The sequence below is a fragment of the Oncorhynchus mykiss genome, chromosome 16 (assembly GCF_013265735.2).
Source record: "Oncorhynchus mykiss isolate Arlee chromosome 16, USDA_OmykA_1.1, whole genome shotgun sequence".
NCBI classification, from domain to species: Eukaryota; Metazoa; Chordata; class Actinopteri; order Salmoniformes; family Salmonidae; genus Oncorhynchus; species Oncorhynchus mykiss.
In genome coordinates, this window is record NC_048580.1 from 22,728,548 (window position 1) to 22,751,831 (window position 23,284).

General features: G+C 40.5%; 1 protein-coding gene across 4 annotated transcripts in view; it reads right to left on the reverse strand.

Moving 5' to 3' along the window:
• LOC110491645 (myosin-binding protein C, fast-type) overlaps window positions 1–23,284 on the reverse strand; it is a 52,199-nt gene that overhangs the window by 20,877 nt on the left and 8,038 nt on the right. Inside the window, exons 2-6 of one of the 4 annotated variants that reach the window (XM_036946514.1) lie at window positions 8,380–8,397; window positions 8,273–8,275; window positions 7,954–7,971; window positions 7,215–7,238; window positions 5,078–5,104 (exon numbers count right to left, since the gene is read on the reverse strand). In XM_036946514.1, coding sequence (XP_036802409.1) covers window positions 5,078–5,104; window positions 7,215–7,238; window positions 7,954–7,971; window positions 8,273–8,275; window positions 8,380–8,397 — 90 coding nt within the window. The remainder of the gene's footprint in view (window positions 1–5,077; window positions 5,105–7,214; window positions 7,239–7,953; window positions 7,972–8,272; window positions 8,276–8,379; window positions 8,398–23,284) is intronic. The other 3 variants (XM_036946515.1, XM_036946516.1, XM_036946517.1) reach the window with 3 other exon arrangements.

Consider the following 23,284-nt stretch of genomic DNA (forward strand, 5'->3'; position numbering starts at 1 on the left):
AGCAGTCTCACTTAAATCCTCAAATATGTCGCCCTGTTTGACCTAGAAACGTGAAACTTTGTATGTAGGCTTCTTTCCTCATGCTAAACAAATTTGGCTCAAGGACCCATAAGATCCGTCAGGACAGATTTTCCTCCATCTTGAAAATGTTTGAAACGCTTTAAAAAAAACTAAACAACTAACACCAAATTCTGTATGTAGGCCCATGGTACATATCTTAATTTAGTTTGAGAAAAAATAAGGGATTGGTGTCCATTTAAATTCCTTGTATATCCACTGCACAATGGCCTATCTACTTGAAACGTTTAGGGTCATCAAATACATTACTATGATGGAACATGTTACGTTTGGCATTAATATCTTTAAAAAAATAAGGAAACTATTAACAATTCACTTTTTGGACGACGCAACACTAATGTTTAAAACAATCCCCCCCCAAAATATTCATGGACTAAGTGAGATTCACTCAAAATGTGGTCTTTGAACTCATTATAATAGTCCCTAAAGAGTTTGAGAAAATAACGTTGATGCATTCATTCAATGATGCATCTACACTTTACCAGTAGGTGCATATTAGCCAATATAAGAATATGCTACCAAATACTTTAAAGAATCTTCTTCTCATGAACCAGGACCAAATCACAGCAAATGTGGAATGTAGGGACATAGTACATGTCTAAACTTACGTTTGTTCAAAAGACGGCTAAGTTATTGACATAAAATGTCCATTTAAACCACTGTAAATACACTCCACATTATGTGGTCAGAACATAGTGAAAAGTGGATATTTTATGAGGGAAAGTTTTAAACAGGAAGTCCTGCCTCTTCCAGTCTGCGTATTGCAGCTGTGAGAGTGTATTGAACTATTTTGGAATGCTAATGTGGAGAGTACCGACTGAGATTTCAACAATTTACACAATCAGATTGACAAACTAAAGTCCCAGAATTCAAAGATGACTGCAATATACCAATACGCTAACGCTAAAAATATTTAACAAATCTTAACATAAACCAATTGACCCCAGAATTGGTACATCAACTCAACACATTAAGTAATCATTTGAATAATTCCTTGTGGTATTGAGAGATAAACATGGTAATGCTTTCACTGACTACACCTAAAGGTTAGCTAAACATTAGCTCCTACATGATAGTGCTTGCTTTGTTATCGAAACTGATTTTGTGTCCTTTCTTTCATCCCGTGAACACCTGTTCATTGCTGCTCGCAGCTATATTCCAAATATATACAGTATCAGTCAAAAGTTTGGACACATCTACTCATTCCAGGGTTTTTCTTTATTTAGACTTTTTTTTTAGGAGGTAGAATAATAGTGAAGGCATCAAAACTATGAAATAACACATATGGAATCATTTAGTAACCAAAAAAGTGTTAAAACAATTCAAATTATATTTTATATTTGAGATTCTTCAAAGTAGCCACCATTTGCCTTGATGACAAGCTTTGCACACTATTGGCATTCTCTAAACCAGCTTCATGAGGTAGTCATCTGGAAAGCATTTCAAGTAACTGGTGTGCCATGATAAAAGTTCATTTGTGGAATTTCTTTCCTTCTTAATGCGTTTGAACCAATCAGTTGTGTTGTGACAAGGTAGGGGTGCTATACAGACAATAGCCCAATTTGGTAAAAGACCTAGTCCATATTATGGCAAGAACAGCTCAAATAAGAAAAGAGAAACGACAGTCCATCATTACTTTAAGACATGAAGGTCAGTTTTCAAGTGCAGTCGCAAAAACCATCACACGCTATGATGAAACTGGCTCTCATGAGGACCACCACAGGACAGGAAGACCCAGAGTTACCTCTGCTGCAGAGGATAATTTCATTAGAGTTACCAGCCTCAGAAATCGCAGCCCAAGTAAATGCTTCACAGAGATTAAGTAACAGACACATTTAGAAATCAAGGCACACTTAACCAGCATGGTTACCACAGTATTCTGCAACGATACGCCACCCCATCTGGTTTGTGCTTAGTGGGACTATCATTTGTTTTTCAACAGGACAATGGCCCAACACACCTCCAGGCTGTGTAAGGGCTACTTGGCCAAAGAGGAGAGTGATGGAGTGCTGCATCAGATGACCTGGCCTCCACAATCACCCGACCTCAACCCAATTGAGATGGTTTGGGATGAGTTGGACTGCAGAGTGAAGGAAAAGCAGCAAACAAGTTCTCAGAATACGTGGGAACTTCATTCCCGGAAAAGCATTCGCGGTGAAGCTGGTTGAGAGAATACCAAGAGTGCGCATAGCTATCATCAAGGCAAAGGCTGGCTACTTTGAAGAATAAAAAATATAACATATATTTAGATTTTTTTAACACTGTTTTGGTTACTACATGATTCCATATGTGTTATTGCATAGTTTTGATGTCTTCACTATTATTCTACAATGTAGAAAATAGAAAAAAAGAAAGAAAAACCCATGAATGAGTACATGTAGGTGTGTCCAAACTTTTGTCTGGTACTGCATTTCCAAATAAATATTTCCAGTACATAAACTGTATAAAGTAAGTATTTCCAAAAATTGAATTATACAATATTAAAAAAGCTTTTGCCTCTTATAATGAACATTGGTCATAATTCCTTGGGAAAGAGAAGAAAATGACAACATTTTCATTCTCCCTTTCCTGGAAATACAAAGTACTGTGTTTACTTTTCACTTTCAAGTACAGTAACCAGACAATTTCATTATAAACAATAATTTCGCTGCAATCATGCACCATCAAAGACAATAATATGGTGTCGCCATGTCCAAGACCAAACAAAACCATTATAGAATATATTAAAATAACTACAATTAACTCCACATACATACACACATACATTGTACGGCATTACTCAGGCAATCAACACGTACAGGCCCATACATGTTGTGCATGGTATAAAATTCCACATACTGTACATCCAAACATTCATATATTACACAAAATATACAAGTACATCATTGTTTCTTCTGCTATCCCCATTAAAGGAATGTACTTTATATATTTACATATGCATATATTTATTTCCTTATTTGCAGTCTCTCCTTGTCCATAGACTGCTTTTAAAGTAAGGAAACAAATATATAAACATGTAATTTTGAAGCGATAGTTCAGCAAAATTACATATTTGTCACTTTCGTGACTAAGTACAACCCTTAGCCGTGGTATATTCACAATGTACCACACCCTCCCGGGTCTTGCTTAAATAGACCAGACTAGGTTCAAATACATGAGTCAAATACATAGGTCAAATACTTGACAGCATTTGAGGTGGGCTATTATAGTTAGCAGTTTTGCAGCTTTTTCATTAGTTTAATTGTACTGGGCAAGCTAAACCAAGCGCAGAACAATGTTTGACTGACAGTTGAAGTCAGAAGTTTACATACACTTAGGTTGGAGTCATTAAAACTTGTTTTTCAACCACTCCACAAATTTATTGTTAACAAACTATAGTTTTGGCAAGTTGGTTAGGACATCTAATTTGTGCATGTGTAACCGATGTCACTCGCTCTGAGACCTGAAGTAGTTGTTCCCTGCGGCTTTTGTGGAGCGATGGGTAACGATGCTTCGTGGGTGACTGTTGTCTGTGTGCAGAGGGTCCCTGGTTCGAGCCCGGCGAGGGGACGGACTAAAGTTAAACTGTTACACATGACACAAGTCATTCTTCCAAAAAATGTTTACAGACATATTATTTAACTTATAATTCACTGTATCACAATTCCAGAGGGCCAGAAGTTTACATATGCTAAGTTGACTGTGCCTTTAAACAGCTTGGAAAATTCCAGAAAATGACGTCATGGATTTAGAAGCTTCTGATAGGCTAATTGACATAATTTGAGTCAATTGGAGGTTTCCTAACACCTGAAGGTACCACGTTCATCTGTATAAACAGTAGAACACAAATATGAACACATTGGGACCATGCTGCCATCATACCGCTCAGGAAGGAGACGCGTTCTGTCTCCTAGAGATGAATGTACCTTGGTGCAAAAAGTGCAAATCAATCCCAGAACAAAAGTATCTACATCCACAGTAAAAAGAGTCCTATATCGACATAACCTGAAAGGCCGCTCAGCAAGGGAGGAGCCACTGCTCAAAAACCACCATAAAAAAGCCAGACTACTGTTTGCAACTGCACATGGGGACAAAGATCGTACTTTTTGGAGAAATGTCCTCTGGTCTGATGAAACAAAAATAGAACTGTTTGGCCATAATGACCATCGTTATGTTTGGAGGAAAATGGGGAGGCTTGCAAGCCGAAGAACACCATCCCAACCGTGAAGCACGGGGGTGGCAGCATCATGTTGTGGGGGGTGCTTTGCTGCAGGAGGGACTGGTGCACTTCACAAGATAGATGGCATCATGAGGTAGGGAAAATTATGTGGATATATTAAAGCAACATCTCAAGACATCAGTCAGGAAGTTAAAGCTTGGTCGCAAATGGGTCTTCCAAATGGACAATGACCCCAAGCATACTTCCAAAGGACAACAAAGTCAAGGTATTGGAGTGGCCATCACAAAGCCCTGACCTCAATCCTATAGAAAATTTGTGGGCAGAACTGAAAAAGTGTGTGGGAGCAAAGAGGTCTACAAACCTGACTCAGTTACATCAGCTCTGTCGGGAGGAATGGGCCAAAATTCACCCAACTTATTGTGGGAAGCTTGTGGAAGGCTACCCAAAACGTTTGACCCAAGTTAAACAATTTAAAGGCAATGCTACCAAATAATAATTGAGTGTTTGTCAACTTCTTACCCACTGGGAATGTGATGAAAGAAATTAAAGCTGAAACAAATCATTCTCTCTCCTATTATTCTGACATTTCACGTTCTTAAAATAAAGTGGTGATCCTAACTGACCTAAAACAGGGAATTTTTTACTAGGATTAAATGTCAGGAATTGTGAAAAACTGAGTTTAAATGTCTTTGGCTAAGGTGTATGTAAACTTCTGACTTCAACTGTACATGTATTTGACCCAGGTCTGCTGTTGACAGTTGACACATAGGTTGTGTTCTCAGTCATACAGTACAAAGGCATCTTCTGCTAGTTTAGACAGTCCAACGAAACGTATCTTACCCTCCTCTCCTTCAGGCAGTGCCTCATCTGAGAAAAAGGAAGCATTTTAACTGGAAAACTATAATATAGACACATTCCTGTGAATTGGACATACGATTCTGACGCACGCAGAACCAACTCAACTGCAAACACTGGACTTCCTTGAGGGACTGAAACAGGGTTATTGCACCACCAAAATTAGAGAATCACGTAGTTCTACACATGCCAGAGTCTGAGGATTTTTTTTTTTTAATACAGATATTTAATCTAATAATTTTAAATATCAAATGTTAACACACTGAGGAACATGTATACTGCACAGTACAGTACATGCTTACAAACACATACAGTACATTGTGTCCATAAGATACACATACCGCATACTTACACACATAGTTCTCATACTCCCGTCTGCTGGTTTTGCATCAGCTAAAATTGTTTTTTTTTGTTTTACTTTGTAAGATATCATATTATGAGTATTATAGGTTTACCATGACCTGAACACAGCCTGTATGCAGGCACATACGTAGGCACCTACGTACATACATACATACATACCTTGTACAGTATACTAATACAAGTGCCCCCAAGACATGCTAATATCTCACCACTACCAATAACAGGCGAGGTTAGCATGCTTCGGGGGCAGGATATTTGACCCTCTGCAACTTTCTCACTCATCATTATCCGTGATTGAATCAAGATTATCCATCATCATGGTGGCATCCACATGAATGTCAAAAGTGTTTAGAACACAGGAGGCTGGTGGCACCTTAATTGAAGAGGACAGGCTCGTGGTAATGACTGGAGCGGAATAAGTGGAATGGTATCAAATACATCAAACACATGATTTCCATGTGTTTGATGCCATTATTATGAGCCGTCCTCCCCTCAGCAGCCTCCTGTGGTTTAGAAGCATATTCTATTCTTATTTACAGTAAAAATGACTCCAAAATGACACAATACATTATTTACTATTAATTTCTGTTGGGCACAAATTAATCTGAGACACAAACAAAAATAAATGCAAACACATCCAACAAGTTTGTAGAGTCATACAGTAGGAATATGGGACCAAATACTAAACTTTTGACTACTTTCTCTATAAGAATCTTTAGGGTTGTCAATCATTTTGATCCCTGCCTATTTGAGAAAAAAATATTACTTGTTTAACAAAATATCTTTCTTTGAGAAATTGTATAAAATATTATTTCCCCATTTGTTTGAGCATGCAATATAGCTCAGTATTTAAATTATTTATTTTATACAGTTGCTCATCTTTTTCAATGGAGTCAATTTCAGACAAGACTGTACATACATACAGACATGCATGCATATGTAAAGGTAACTAACTGCCTGGCGTGTTCAATTGGGCTGAGATCTGGTGTTTGACTTAATTAACCCCCTCTGTGTGGAAGCACCTGCTTTCAATATACTTTGTATACCTAAGAAATACAGCAGTCAAACCCACCTAGCACACATGCCACTCGCTGATAGCATGCGCAAACAAACACTCATCAAACACGTGTGTACATAGACACAGCTTTCAAATCAGAATGTAATGCAACCATAAACAAACCAACACACAGCTGACGGAGTACATGCATTCCCACATCTTCTTTACTAAGCAAATGAATTAATGTACTTTGGGACACCTGGCCTACTTCTGTACAGGTTAGTTCAGTTAAAATGCATTAAGATCAAACAAGTAGAAAAATTCAAAAACAAGACGAAAAAGACCAATCACATGATGATACAGATAGAACAAAAACAAATGAACAGACCGCAAGAGTGCAGACGATACATAATCAAACAAGACTACATCAGACATTAAAGTGCATATGATAGCATATTTTACAGTACAGTACAGTACAGTGCATAAAGTACACTGCAGCACAGTAAGTATTTTATAATCATTTAGCCAAATTCTGTTAATGCCTGATGTGTTTTAGCAAGTAATAACAACATTGATGTTTGTCCGTACAGTAGCCCACAGTAATTCTATTTTATGCGATAATAAATATTTCTCTTTGATTTTGCTCATTCAGTTGACCGGTCACTCTGTGTCTGCAGTTTGATTATTTGAGGTTGTACTGCACGTACAACCAAACCTATCAACACTGAACACTCAATACAATAAAACATAGGTGTCCCTTACCATCTTCTGCTGGTTTTTCTTCAGCTGAGGAAAAATGATCATTATTTACAGAAGGACCACAGCATGGATATTAGACGTGTTACACAGACTAACAACTGAACTGGGAAGTTGATTTCTTATCGTATTTCCTTTATACATTTCTTGCGCCTGGATTATTTCGATTTGAGCCACAGTCCCAGATTCTGGGACTGAAGTGAATTGAATATTCACTTTATTTGGAGGACAAAGATATTTAGCCGGGTGGAACCTGGATCGCGGCGTTCAGCATTCTTTTTCACTGCGCGGACCAGTCTGGCATTCCTCCACATTGAAACTGTTTGAGCTTATGCCTAATAATGGGAATTATTCAAAACTAACTTGTCAGCGATTGGATCACCTTCGACTAATCAGAGGAATGTAGCGATCTGGCTGGTTCCACCAGGATAAAATACATTTTTTTGCTAGACTAAAACAGAGACGTCATTTTTGCACTTTCATTTGTAATTTAGAGACCGAGTCTACATATTTGAGTCGATTTGGGGGATATTTTGGTTTGATTATGTATGCCAGCTGATTCAATTGTGACTACATGTTCTATCAGCAGCATTGGGATTAGGGACAACCGATTGTTTTGGAATCACATTTTCAGTGTTACGCTAAGTGTTCAAAAGTGTTGCATTCTAAACAACTGTGTGAAGACCATAGAAAGGTGGCTTTATTGACACTGAACTGGGGTCTGTACTAGAAATCATCACCTTACCTTCTGCTGGTGCTTCTCCTGAGAAGGCAAACAAAAAAAAAATGGTTAGATAAGAAGAAGTGGACAATATATAACCAGTCATCAGTACTGGTCAAAACCATGACAATATGCTCATATCTTTATATGGGTGTTTCAATTGCATGAAAGTAAGACAATGGGTAAAATGATATTACATTATCATGGTACAGATGGTTTAGTTACATGTTTTAGTTACATCAGTCCACTTTGCCATTCAGCCCCTTCATATGCACGATAATAACAGATGCAGACATGGCTTTGTTTTACAGTAGTTCCTGTAACCTACCCTCCTGTAACTTACCCTCTGACATGACCAGTTGACAAGAAGACATGGAAAAATGTGAGTCATTATCATGTCTAACTATGCCACTGTAATGCACTCAAAGGTCGTCACCAAAGGTTACTCACCCTCGCCCTCCGGCTTCACTAAAAAAACAGAAACACACAGTACACGCACATCAGAAGAGTTGATAAGACTGTAGGGAAATCATTGTTGATCCTCAGTTGATTCCTAAATAGGTATTTGCATGACCTGCTCTGAAATAGAAAAACATAAATTGGCAGTGTTACAATAACATAAGCACGACTACAATCATGAAACCATTGCAACTAACGCAATGCTTACCACTTACATTTAAAAAAAATGGCATTTCAATAAAAAAGCTTTGTTTCTACGCTCAAAGGCACATAACGTTTTCTGACAATACTTAAGTATTTTAAGATGTCTAATTTAGGACGTAAGGTGATAAGACTAAGCTTTATTCAATATTGGCCTTTCCCTCGCAGCTTTTGCTGTTTGTTTGCAACAGATGGTCCATGCAATGACATTAGACCAGCTATGTTAAATGTAGTGTTTCATGTTACTGTGTGGCTCACTTCTTTGGAGTGTAACTCTAGAGTGGAAGACACTAGACTTTTATATCCACTTTAAAATCGTCACCAGTAGGAGACTTGTAGGAGACTGTGAAACACGGCCTGCATTACCCTTAAATTTGATACCTGACCCCAAATTTCACTGTGAACTCAGGGTCATTGGATCACCGACAGTAGATATTTCTGGAACGGGGCATTGCTATCTGCCCTGCCGGTATGACTCCTCTTTCTGGTCCATCCGGGTTTTTGTCCAGCCAGCCTTTTTGCCTATCAGGGGTATTGGACAGGGGGACCGACTTTGGATTGGCTGAGGCAGAAAGCTGGTAAAAGAACCCTCTAATCTGAAATAGACGCATCAGGCATGTCATATAGCTGGCTCCCAACGATTTCTCAGGCCTGACTACATTACCGTGGGGGGCTGGAAAAGGGACGGTATATTATGTCCTTGCTGAAGTTATGTCAGTTCTCCCTGAGTTGCCCATTTTACATGAATTGTAACTTTTGTTACCAACTTTTGTTTATTTCGGTTTCATAATGCACTGTTTGATACCAGGTATTGTGTTGACTTCCATGTGTTTAGGTAAGTATCAGATAGAGTGAATGGTTAGGTACATTGCTCACATTTTCGTTTTTTTTTTTTTTTTTTTACATCTGCTTCAAAAATCAATGTAAAAATACATCCTGCAATACAAAGTAATTGGATAATACAGACAGCAGGGTATTATCTGGCTACCATCGTGGTGTGAATGCCCCTGATACCCTGTTAGAGGAGTAGGTGTAAATCTGTAAAACACTCTTCAGTATGCCAGAAGAGTCCAGTGCATTAGGGAAATGGAGGCTACTACAGTCCTAGTGCCATGGCACAGCTGGGGCACTAACACCAACTCACATTGTATACATACTTGAGATTAGGATTTAGTATGTGGTATTCCCGATGTAAAAGAGATACTGAGACTTCATAACACCTACTTTCCCCAATGAAAAAAAAAAACGAAACTCCTCTGATAGGTTGGAGTCACTGAGGGCATGACTTGGTTCAACATATGACGGCCTCTGGTGATCCCTGGGTTACGGGTGTAGGGCTATCGTGATGACCGTATTACTGCCACACCAGCAGTCAGGAGTCATGACCGCAGTCAAATTTCATGTGATTGTAGGTTACGGTAATCCCATCCAAAGCTGCGCAAATGAATGCTATTGATTGGTAGCCTACCTGACTTGCTAACGGCCCTTTCCTATGGCCAGGTACTCAGTGCTTTATGTCCCTCTAATCACTCTCTAAACACTATGAATTTGAATATTTTGAATGATGAGGAGTTGATAGTGATGGTAGTCAGAGGTCCCGTTCCAAAATGGACACAGGAAAGCACTGGACCCAAAATGCATTAATTAATTTGGTCCGATTTGCGTGAGGGAAGCAGCAGAAAAGCAAATTGTTTTTGCTGCTTTATTAACCAGAGCTATAGAGAAAGGGAGAGAGAGGGGCCGTGCGGTGTGTTTGAATGAGTGAGTGACGCTTACTACAAACTCTATAGAGACGTAAGATTCGGGGTGTTGGAATGTTGTTTTATGTCACAAAAGGGGTAGCTCCTTGTAATAAACTCTGGCATTCAAGGTGTGTTTTTACTACCTGAAAATTGAGAAAAGCCGTATCCCTCCACAGTCGTGGGAGCAGTGTTGTCGCTTGGTTCCTATAGGATTTATATGGCTATTCATCAAAGTAGACTATTTTGCATTGATTACCAAATATAATCTCAACAACAATTGAAACAGTAAACCAAACAACAAGAATCGACCCAAAAATGTATTTTACTTATAAGTAATAACTACTGATTACAGGCTATCAAAAATGGTAGAACCTGCTGTACCCAACTAGCTAGCCATGTGCGTTTTCTGCATGACCAAAACAGGATGACGTTCTATTTGTAGCAGATATGGGAATGAATACACAAGCAGCATATCAAACTGGCATAATGTTTTTTACACTCAATATTTGCAGGGCATGTTTTCTTCATTATAAATCTGATTATTTCACATGGTGATGTGGTTAACTTAAAAAGCTAGCTAGCTTGCTATGTTTATATCCAGGCTAAAACAAGCCAGCCAGGCTGCCAACTAAAGTTAGCTACTAATAACAAGGGAAGGCAAAATTAACAGACAAAAAATTGTTTTTTTTGCTATTTTCCCCTTGTGAATGGGAGTGGGACCGGTGAGGATATCATGTTACCAAAATATGTCCAATACTCCAAAAATCCCACTCCATCCACGCACGTAGAACAACGTAGTGTAGATTGTAACCTTAAAGATGTTGGGAGGCTCTAAATTAAATATACCTTCCGGTAACCCGCCTCACCCAATGTGATACGGATCCACTTTTTTTATACCTTATAGCCAGAACCTCCATCAGAAGCTAGCCATCAGACGCTAACCAGCTAATTAGCTACTAGCTATTTAGTCATTGTCAGCCACTGCTAGCGGCCTTTACCCTTTGCACAGACACCAGACGTTTTTGTTTTTGCCTGGATAATACTTGCCAGCCTGCCAGCATCAGACTGTTTTCTCCACTACAACGCCGGATTCCTGCCAAAAGCCCTGGACCTTTACTCCTGATCATCACAGCTAGCTAGTGACCCAGCCCCGAAGCTAGCCCTGAGCCAGACCCACCTCCCGGCCTACTCAGTGATCACCTCCTGGACCCTACCCCAACACGGATTGAATCCTCTACTCCACCGGATCCTTGCCGTAAGCTCCGGTCCTTTACATCGAATCATCGCTGCTACCGAGTGGCTATAGTGGATAACGCCTATGCCCGGAAGCTAGCACCAGTTAGCCGTGAGCCAGGTGCATCTCCTGGCTAGAAAACTAAATTACTACAACTACAATACCTTTTTCGCCATCTGGCCCAGATCCTTTGTCGACACGGCTCCCCGCCATACCACCATGACTGGTCAGCTATCCTCTGTGCCCTCAACCGGCCTTTGCCGAACGTCGGAGCAGAAGCTACTACTAACCCCGGCCTGCTAACTTTAATCGCCATGTCTCCCTCGTGCTAGCGCAACTACCCTGCGGCTTCCCTGCTCCATCTATTGCTGTTCACTGGACCCTATGATCACTTGGCTACATAGCTGATGCCTGCTGTACTGTTCATTAATCACGGTACTCCATTTTGTTTATTTTTGTTTATCGAACTCAGGCCCTGTGTGTAGCTAACCGACCCTCTCTGCCCATTCATCGCCATTTTACCTTGTGTTAATGTCTTAGCTGATTGCGGTGACTTCACCCAGCATAACTAGCGGGTCCGGAGATGCAACCTCTCTTATCATCACTCAGTGCCTGGGCTTACCTCCCTTGTACCCGCACCCCACCACACCCCTGTCTGTACATTATGCCCTAAACCTATTCTACCACGCCCAGAAATCTGCTCCTTTTATTCTCTGTCCCCAACGCACTAGACGACCAGTTTTGATAGCCTTTAGCCGTACCCTCATCCTACTCCTCCTCTGTTCCTCGGGTGATGTGGAGGTTAAACCAGGCCCTGCGTGTCCCCAAGCACTCTCATTTGTTGAAAAATCCTTGGTTTCATGCATGTTAACATCAGAAACCTCCTCCCCAAGTTTGTTTTACTCACTGCTTTAGCACACTACGCCAACGCTGATGTCCTTGCCGTGTCTGAATCATGGCTTAGGAAGGTCACCAAAAATTCTGAGAATTCCATACCAAACTACAACATTTTCTGTCAAGATAGAACTGCCAAAGGGGGAGGAGTTGCAATCTACTCCAGAGATAGCCTACAAAGTTCTGTCATACTTTCCAGGTCTATGTCCAAACAGTTCGAGCGTCTAATTTTAAAAATGAATCTCTCCAGAAATAAGTCTCTCACTGTTGCCGCCTGTTATAGACCCCCCTCAGGTCCCAGCTGTGCCCTGGACACCATATGTGAATTGATTGCCCCAAATCTATCTTCAGAATTCGTTCTGTTAGGTGACCTAAACTGGGATATGCTTAACACCCCGGCAGTCCTACAATCTAAGCTAGATGCCTTCAATCTCACACAAATTATCAAGGAACCCACCAGGTAAAACCCTAAATCCGTAAACATGGGCACCCTCATAGATTTTATCCTGACCAACTTGTCCTCCAAATACACCTCTGCTGTTTTCAATCAGGATCTCAGCGATCACACTCAGCCTCATTGCCTGCATCCACTATGGGTCTGCGGTCGAACGACCACCCCTCATCACTGTCAAACGCTCCCTAAAACACTTCTGTGAGCAGGCCTTTCTAATCTACCTGGCCTGGGTATCCTGGAAGGATATTGACCTCATCCCGTCAGTCGAGGATGCCTGGTCGTTCTTTAAAAGTAATTTTCTCACTGTAAAAGTAATTTCCTCACTTTAAAAGTAATTTCCTACTTCTCAGACAGAGTTCAGTGTGTCAAATTGGAGGGCCTGTTGTCCGGACCTCTGGCAGTCTATGGGGGTACCGCAGGGTTAAATTCTCGGACGGACTCTTTTCTCTGTATACATCAACAATGTCGCTCTTGCAGCGGGTTATTCCCTGATCCACCTATAAACAGATGACACCATTCTGTATACATCTGGCCCTTCCTTGGACACTGTGTTAACTAATCTCCAAACGAGCTTCAATGCCATACAACACTCCTTCCGTGGTCGACAACTGCTTTTAAATGCTAGTAAAAACCAAATGCACGCTTTTCAACCGTTCGCTGCCCACACCCGCCTGCCCGACTAGCATCACTACTCTGGACGGTTCTAACTTAGAATATGTGGACAACTACAAATACTTAGGTGTCTGGATAGACTGTAAACTCTCCTTCCAGACTCATATTAAACATCTCCAATCCAAAATGAAATCTAGAATCGGCTTCCTGTTTCGCAACAAAGCCTCCTTCACTCACGCCGCCAAACATACCCTCGTAAAACTGACTATCCTACCGATCCTCGATTTCGGCGATGTCATTTACAAAATAGCTTCCAATACTCTACTCAGAAAACTGGATGCAGTCTACCACAGTGCCATCTGTTTTGTTACCAAAACCCCTTATACCACCCACCACTGCGACTTGTATGCTCTAGTTGGCTGGCCCTAGCTACATATTCGTCGGCAGACCCACTGGCTCCAGGTCATCTATAAGTTGATGCTAGGTAAAACTCCGCCTTATCTCAGCATACTGGTCACGATAACAACACCCACCCGTAGAACGCGCTCCAGCAGGTATATTTCATTGGCCATCCCCAAAGCCAACACATACTTTGGCCGCCTTTCCTTTCAGTTCTCTGCTGCCAATGACTGGAACGAATTGCAAAAATCGCTGAAGCTGGAGACTTATATTTCCCTCACTAACTTCAAACATCAGCTATCTGAGCAGCTAACCAATCACTGCAGCTGTACATAGCCCATCTGTAAATAGCCCATCCAATCTACCTACCTCATCCCCATATTGCTTTTATTTACTTTTCTGCTCTTTTGCACACTAGTATTTCTACTTGCACATCATCATCTGATCATCTCATCACTTCAGTGATAATTTGCTAAATTGTAACTACTTCGCTACTATGGCCTATTTATTGCCTTACCTCCTCATGCCATTTGCACACACTGTATATAGACTTTCTTATTTTTCTACTGTGTTATTGACTGTACTCTTGTTTATTCCATGTGTAACTCTGTGTTGTTGTTTGTGTGGCACTGCTTTGCTTTATCTTGGCCAGGTCGCAGTTGTAAATGAGAACTTGTTCTCAACTAGCCTACCTGGTTAAATAAAGGGGAGATACAAATAAAATAAAAAGCTTCTGGCTTGTTATTTATCATCCAATCCGATTATAGTACCTGTCTTGACTGCATCAAACAAATAACAACAACTCCATTTGGATTATAAATAGCAGCCTACCTGTTGGCTTTTGGTCGTCGTAGCCTTTCCCTCTCATTTCACTTTTAATTCTGTCATTTTAATTACATCTTCCATTGATTAGATATCTCCTAACCTGCTTGCCACACAAGCAGAGCAGCAATGCATGACAGTTACTGGCTGACAAAATGTCATGACCCCCACAGCCCTACTAACGTCTCAAATTCACTACCGGAGTGAACTGTGACAGGACTGTTGACCCAGTGAGCATTAAGTCACTGATTAGCAACCTGTCTTAGGTTGTCCATATGAACTTCAGCTATAGAGTAGCACCCTTTTTGACACTTCTGGCTCCAAAGTGATTAGCCACTGATTGGTCAGTCTCCTCCAATAGCTTCGTGAAGATGTACGTGAGGAGAAGGTGGTTTGGTGAAACATGCTTGCATGACGTATAACTTCGCTATAGACTTAAGGATTTGTGTTGGCTACCAAAGCTAATGCCTAGGCCTAAGCTCAATGGACCAATGCAGTCCATAGAGTCACGCTCCCTGGTTTGATACCTGGTGGATCATTTATAGACGTGGGCATCCAATAGGCCCTATATATATTGTACGGGTCATACTTTTGATGAAGTTAAACATTGAAATGCTCAAATGCATCAGAGATGGGTGCGCTTTTCACTTTCTAAACGTGGCACGGGGTTGTTCAATGACAGACATGTACTGTATCACTTGATGGTTTCATTTTAGAGAGACAAATAATCATGTTTTTTTTTTTGCAAAATGCTATATACTGTAGACACCTCACTCTCAGAGATACAACTAGTTCTGCTGGGTTTTACACAGTCAAATGAAACAAATAACAACATTTGTAATAAAGAACTGTACAAATAACACATTTGTGGCGTCAATATTTAAAGTGGAGCTGACAGCATTTTAGCAGCATGAAACGTTATTCAAATCTGTTCATATACACCCCCAGGAAGAATACGATACTTTGAAAAACATTTTCTGATAAGCGAGTGCTTAAATATGGTCTTTTTCACGTTTTCATAAATTCTTAGAATGTCTGGGAATTATATATTCTAAGGCATTTGTGACAATTCTACAGCAATACAGAGTGGGAAAGCGGCCGTGCGTTTGGACAATTTAATAGACACTGCAGTAAATAAAACCTAATAAAAACATCGGTCTGGTCCAGTATCGGTCAAGTTTACAGTAGGCCTTTATAAAAAAACAAGCCATTTGCCCCACAGGCCTGCCATCATTCACTTTGAACTGGACTGTGTTTTTTTTTTTCTTGTTTTTTTTTACCCCTTTTTCTCCCCAATTTCGTGGTATCCAATTGTTGTAGTAACTACTATCTTGTCTCATCGCTAACACTGCTTCTTAACACAGCGTGCATCCAACCCACCGTGCACCTGGCAACCTTGGCTAGCGCGCACTGCGCCCGGCCCGCCACAGGAGTCGCTGGTGCACGATGAGACAAGGACATCCCTACCGACCAAGCCCTCCCTAACCCGGACGACGCTAGGCCAATTGTGCGTCGCCCCACGGACCTCCCGGTCGCGGCCGGTTACGACAGAGCCTGGGCGCAAACCCAGGGACTCTGATGGCACAGCTGGCGCTGCAGTACAGCACCCTTAACCACTGCGCCACCCGGGAGGCTGGACTGTGTGTTTAAAGGCAGTTGCAACAGCACTACTTTACATCATTAGAACGCATTCGCCAAAAGCCACAAAATTCACCCGAATGGATTTCTGAAAATATGTCAATACCACAGGAGTCCTTTTAGATTTGGGAACTTTACAGTCCCATTGATCAAACAACAATGAAAAGGTAAGCTCTTTCTCCCTCAGTTATGCACCTCAACAACAACAAGATCAACAACTAATGCTAGCCAGAGCAAGATGAGCTCAAATCTAACGAAGGAACATTAGATAAACCCTCTCAAACTTTTCGCTAGCTGGCCGTCAAAATTGCTCTGATGAACGATGGGGAATTGTAACCTACTCGTCCTTCTGCAGCTTTCCTGACAAAATCCAGAATTAAAAATAATGATTGTGCCCTTATACAATACATAGCATAAAAAAATACTGATTCAAGATATCTTTGGTACATAAATGGTCTAGCCTAAATCAAAAATTGGCAGATTTAGCCTACATTTATAGTGAATTTGTTTTAGATTTCGAATATCCTAGTAATAGGGTATTTTTTTTAAATGTCATCATTAATAGACTGACACATTACCTTTAATTAAAGAATATCTCTCCACCATGAGTTTCCATCTACTCCCCTCTCTCCTTCATTGCTTTCAACTCAATTCAAATGGGCTTTATTGGCATGGGAAACATATGGTAACATTGCCAAAGCAAGCAAAATAGATAATAAACAAAAGTGAAATAAACAATAACATTTTTACAGTAAACATCAAACTCACAAGTTTCAAAGGAATAGGCACATTTAAAATGTCATAGTATAGCTATGTCCAGTGTTATAATTATGTACAAAAGTAAATATGGGTTGTATTTACAATGGTGTTTGTTCTTCACTGGTTGCCCTTTCAGAGAGATGTCAACAGTTTCATTAAATGTTTCTATTGATGTTCCCATACAGATTTCACTTGGTTTCCCAAATTAAGCACTTGGTAGCAGCAGGAACACAGTTGGACAGACCATGGCATTCAGAGTTTGAGTGGTATATCACCTGTGATGCAGCGAAATTACCAGAACCGGAGTAGCCTACCCAACATGAGTGAAAAATGTTCCTGCGGAAAAGTGGCTTCCATTCACTATTCCAGTGTATATGGAGGACATGTATTTTTAGTCTTGCCCCTGTTCTTGCCTATTTGTTAGCGGGCTATTCTAAATCAAAACGAATTTAATATATTCGTAAAGACGAGATTAAATGGAGAATAGTCTGATGGGTGAAAATATGATCGCTTGGTGAAAGAACAGCCTGTGCAGCCTGAGGCAAGGAACAGAGTTCGTGTTTCATTTGAGCAGAACAGGTTCTGGCACTTCTCCGTTTTGGACTGTTTTGTTGGATCCGGTACCTCTCGTGACAAGAAAAATATTTTTAATTTGAGTTGCCTCTTTGTTAATTATCCTGCCCCCAACAAAAAAAACATCATGTGGAAAAGTAGATTTTCAGCCCTGGCCCAGGTTTCTGATTTGCGCAACATTGTAACCTATGTTTGAGACCAACGCGTGGCCGTGGCTTTGTGAGAATTGCGCCAGTATCTCTTACATTACTAGAATGAGATTCACTTTCTATGTTCTTTCTCACTGTCTGCTCTGGTAGACATGAGCCTGCAGCTCTCATCTCTCCAGCGTTGACCATCATTTATTTCCTTAGAGAACCATAGCTGTGCAAAGGGTTCTGAAGGAACTGCGGCACCCCTGATTAATTGGAATACATTTGCCAAAGTTATAGACTTACTGCTGTCTGTTCAGAAATAAATTAAATCATTCAGAATAGCCTACTACACCATGAAAAGGACTATAATTTAGCAGCATAGGATCAATAGCTTAAAAAAATAAATAGCCTCGCTGTGGATTGTAGCCCAATAACGAGGCATAGCCTACAATCGGGAACACATGGCAAATATGTCAGTGAAATAAAAACACGCAGACCCAACAGGTCTTTCGCGATATTTCAAATACAATCGATTACTCACCTGCCTGTAGTTTGTGAGTAAAGTTAGTCCCAGTGACCGTGTGGACACACAGCTACATACATCTATGGCTATCTATCGATCCGTTTCTCGTGAAATAATCCTATGCTAACATTGGCCGGCTAGAGTAGGTATGTTTGAGGCGGCACATCATTTATTTGTTGTTGACAGTGACATAGTATGCTGTCTCACTGTACTTTAAACTTCAATTTGATGTCATTTAGTTTCTTAATCAAAGACAATCGCTGTTGAAAGCGCTGCATTTTGCTTTTTTTTATTTTGACTAAGGCTTTGATTTCGCTGTTCCACTTATGGCAATCTATAGCCCACATGGTAGTTTGGCAACCTGTAGGCTATTTTGGATACTGTTATTCGCAAATTAGACACTGATCCTGTCTACCGATATTTGTGTATATATAAATTCATTTTTCATTGGGGCTCTCCTTGATGTATAACGTTTTTTGAAATTGTATTTTTAAATGTTATTGATGGACATTTTGAACTACCGTGGTTTAGGTTGGCCTTAATGATGTTGCTCACTGATGGTCCTCAGTCACATTCACTTTATCTTGGACGCCACTACGACATTGGAGTCTAAAACTATCACTCTTCTCTTCTAATTTCACTCTTGTTAAATCGTTGCACTACCTGAAGAGTTTAGACCCATGGTTTGTGTGCTGAATTGTATATATCCAAAATGCTAGTTGTCCATTTGTATACTGTTATTTAATTGTGTCCACCTAAGGACGTTTGTAAAAATGTACCAAGACAGGAGATGACCCTTTTCATAGCCTACTGGTTAATTTCGAATGTTTCTCATTATCTCAGCCATGTGGCAGCACCTAGTGGGCTTGACATTATGGCCATTGAACATTATGTTGGCATTATCCAAAGATTATTGTGCTCTGTTTCTGTTTCTCTAAAGTGTTTTAAATGTATTATTCAGATGTTGTTGTTTTTTCATGCTGCTCCTCTCTCTCTTTTCCTTTTTCTTCATTTGACGTTATGGGATTTCCAGTCAGACTGGTGACATGGAACTCTTACGCATACGGAAATGGCAACTTTTTAAACAACTTGGATATTCCATCTATTGATATGGACATGAGTAAAGTTCTGGACAACCCTCTGCAGCTAGATGAGATAACCAAGGGTCTAAAGTTAAATGCAAAGTGGCAAGGCCCTGACGGATTCCCCATTCATGTTTATAAAAAAAAATTCTCAGATCAACTCTCCCCCTTACTATCAGATATGTTCACCGACTCGTTATCACATGGCTCTCTCCCCCCGACGCTAACTCAAGCCTACAAATCACTTATACCCAAGAAAGATCAAGATCCGGCGGAATGTAGTGGATATCAGCCCTTTTCACTTTGAACGCCGATGTTAAACTATTAGCTAAGGTTCTAGCATGCCTGGTGGAACCCTGCCTTCAGGGTGTCATGTCTGATGATCATCAAAGGGCGACAACCGTTTTCCAATGTACGCCGTCTTTTTGGGCATTACACTCGCTCCTGTCTCTCCAGACCCCAGAATTGTTGTTTCTCTTGATGCGGAGAAGGCTTTCGACCGGGAGGAGTGGGATTATTGAAGATTTTGTGAAGATTTTCTTTTGGGTCCAATTTCATCTCATGGATACGTCTCCTCTATTCTGTTCCTACGGCTAGCGTACACACCAACTTTCAACATTCAAAAATACTTTCCCCTCTCCAGAGGGACCCGTCGCCCCATGTCCCCGCTCCTTTTTTGCAGATATGATGGAACCGCTTTACTTGGCCTTAAAATGATCATCATTCACGAGAATCCACTGAGCTGGTGAAGAACACAAAGTGTCACTACATGCAGACGATCCACTATTACACATCACTAACCCTGTGAACTCTGTCGATAGCAAACGGCATATTTTAAACACATTTGGATCATTCTCAGGTTACAAATGGAACATTCAGAAAAGTTTGTGTTTTCCGATCAACCCCGCTGCCAAGCAAATTCCCCCTGGAGCCCTGCCTTTCCATCTGTCGCCCTCTGGTTTTTACTATTTAGGCGTGAATATAACACATTCTCTGGCTACCCTCCATAAAACTAACTTTGCCAGTCTAGTTACACGAGTTAGAGCAGACTTACACCGCTGGGATAGTCTGCCTCTCCCCTTAGCTGGCAGAATCCAATCTGTTCAAATGAAAATGTTACCTTATTTTCTATACGTTTTTCAATGTCTTCCGATTTTTCTGCCGAAATCATTGTTTACCAAGTTGGATAGGCTCATCAGTCATTTTATATGGGAAGGCAAATCACCTAGGATACGTAGAGCAAAATTTAAAAGAAGGAGACAAGATGGAGGATTGGCACTTCCAAATGTACTTTTTTTTATTATCGGGAAGCCAATATTCAAAAGATTATGGTCTGATGTAATGCTCCAGGTACCAACGGGTGCTCATTAGAAGCACACTCTTGCCAATCATCCTCCCTTTCTACTCTTACTTGTGCTCCTTGTGTCCTTCAAAGTATACTATAAACCCCATTGTGCTCTCTACTTTGAAGATATGGTGACCATTTGGTCAACATTGTAGACCTATCTAAGCCCTATCTGAAACGACCACCTATTTTTACCCTCCAAACTCGACCAGGCTTTTGTTTTGTGGCGAGAGAGAGGTGTGGTATGTTTCAAATATGTATTTTTAGATGGGAAGTTTGCCAGTTTTAATGATCTCGTTATTTTTCAAGCCCGCAACTTTGTTTGCTTTCATTTTCCCACCTTTCCTCAACTACCTCCCAAGACATTGCTAGTAGAGATTTCTAGATTATATGACATTATGCTTTCCCCTGAACCCTCTCCAAAAAACAAAATCAAGACAAACGGGTAGTGAACTTGAACTGACTGATGGGAGGAGGCCCTTCGTAGGGTTAACTCCACATCCCCATGTGCTCGATTGAGTTGAATTCAGTTCAAGGTCTTGCACTGAATTCACTACGCCAAAGAAAAACATACAACATTTCTCCCTGACACAAATTACACGTGATAGATGTTCAATCACTTCGGCACACCACATCCATGATGTTTTATTCATGTTCTAAGCTTTCTGAGTATTGGCCATCCTTTTTTAGTACTCTCTCTAAAATTCTGGATATCGACCTGCAGCCTTGTCCTTTTGATAGCTATTGGAGTTCTGTCATTGTTGCCTAGTCTCACTAAAAGTAAAGAAAATGCTGTAGTGTTTTCTTCCCTCATAGCCCGCCGGAAGATCTTGCTTAATTGCAAATCCTCCAAACCTCCCACGGTATCAGCCTGGTTGAAAGATCTCATGTCTTTTATACACTTTTTTTATACACTATTTTTAAATACTTTGAGAGGTTGTACTGATGACTTTTTATTGAGATGTCAGCCTTTTTGAACAGTTGCCTTCTATTGAAGGAGTCAGGAGTAAGAATTGTGGCCACAAAAAGAGGGTGTGGGAGGGAAGGGACATTATGTTGTGATATTTTAATTGTATTTTTGTGTATATGTATGTATATATGTACAGTTTACATACACTTCGGTTGGAGTCATTGAAACTCATTTTTCAACCACTCCACACATTTCTTGTTAACAAACTATAGTTTTGGCAAGTCGGTTAGGACATCTACTTTGTGCATTCACAAGTAATTTTTCCAACAATTGTTTACAGACAGATTTTTTTCACTTATAACTCACTGTTACTCACTGTTATAACTCACAATTCCAGTGGTTCAGAAGTTTACATACACTAAGTAGACTGTGCCTTTAAACAGCTTGCAAAATTCAGAAAATTATGTCATGGCTTTAGAAGCTTCTGGTAGGCTAATTGACATCATTTGAGTCGATTGGAGGTGTACCTGTGGATGTATTTCAAGGCCTACCTTCAAACTCAGTGCCTCTTTGCTGACATCATGGGAAAATCAAAAGAAATCAGCCAAGACCTCAGAAAAACTATTGTAGACCTCCACAAGTCTGGTTCATCCTTGGGAGCAATTTCCAAACGCCTGAAGGTACCACATTAATCTGTACAAACAATAGTACGTAAGTATAAACACCATGGGACCACACAGCCGTCATACCTCTCAGGAAGGAGATGCGTTCTCTCCTAGAGATGAACGTACTTTGGTGCGAAAAGTGCAAATAATCCCAGAACAACAGCAAAGGACCTTGTGAAGATGCTGGAGGAAACAGGTACAAAAGTATCTATATCCACAGTAAAACGAGTCCTATATCGACATAACCTGAAAGGCCGCTCAGCAAGGAAGAGGCCACTGCTCCAGAACCGCCATAAAAAAAAGCCAGACTATGGTTTGCAACTGCACATGGGGACAAAGATCATACTTTTGGAGAAATGTCCTCTGGTCTGATGAAACAAAAATATACCTGTTTGGCCATAATGACCATCGTTGTGGTTGGAGGAAAATTGGGGAGGCTTGCAAGCTGAAGAACACCATCCCAACCGTGAAGCACGGGGGTGGCAGCATCATGTTGTGTGGGTGCTTTGCTGCAGGAGGGACTGGTGCAAATTATGTGGATATATTGAAGCAACATCTCAAGCCATCAGTCAGGAAGTTAAAGCTTGGTCGCAAATGGGTCTTCCAAATGGACAATGAACCCAAGCATACTTCCAAAGTTGTGGCAAAATGGCTTAAGGACAACAAAGTCAAGGTATTGGTATTGTCAGGAGGAATGGGCCAAAATTCATCCAATTTATTGTGGGAAGCTTGTGGAAGGCTACACAAAATGTTTGACCCAAATTAAACAATTTAAAGGCAATGTTACCAAATAATAATTGAGTGTTTCTCAACTTCTGACCCACTGGGAATGTGAGGAAAGAATTAAAAGCTGAAATAAATCATTTTTACTCAGATTAAATGTCAGAAACTGTAAAAAACGGAGTTTAA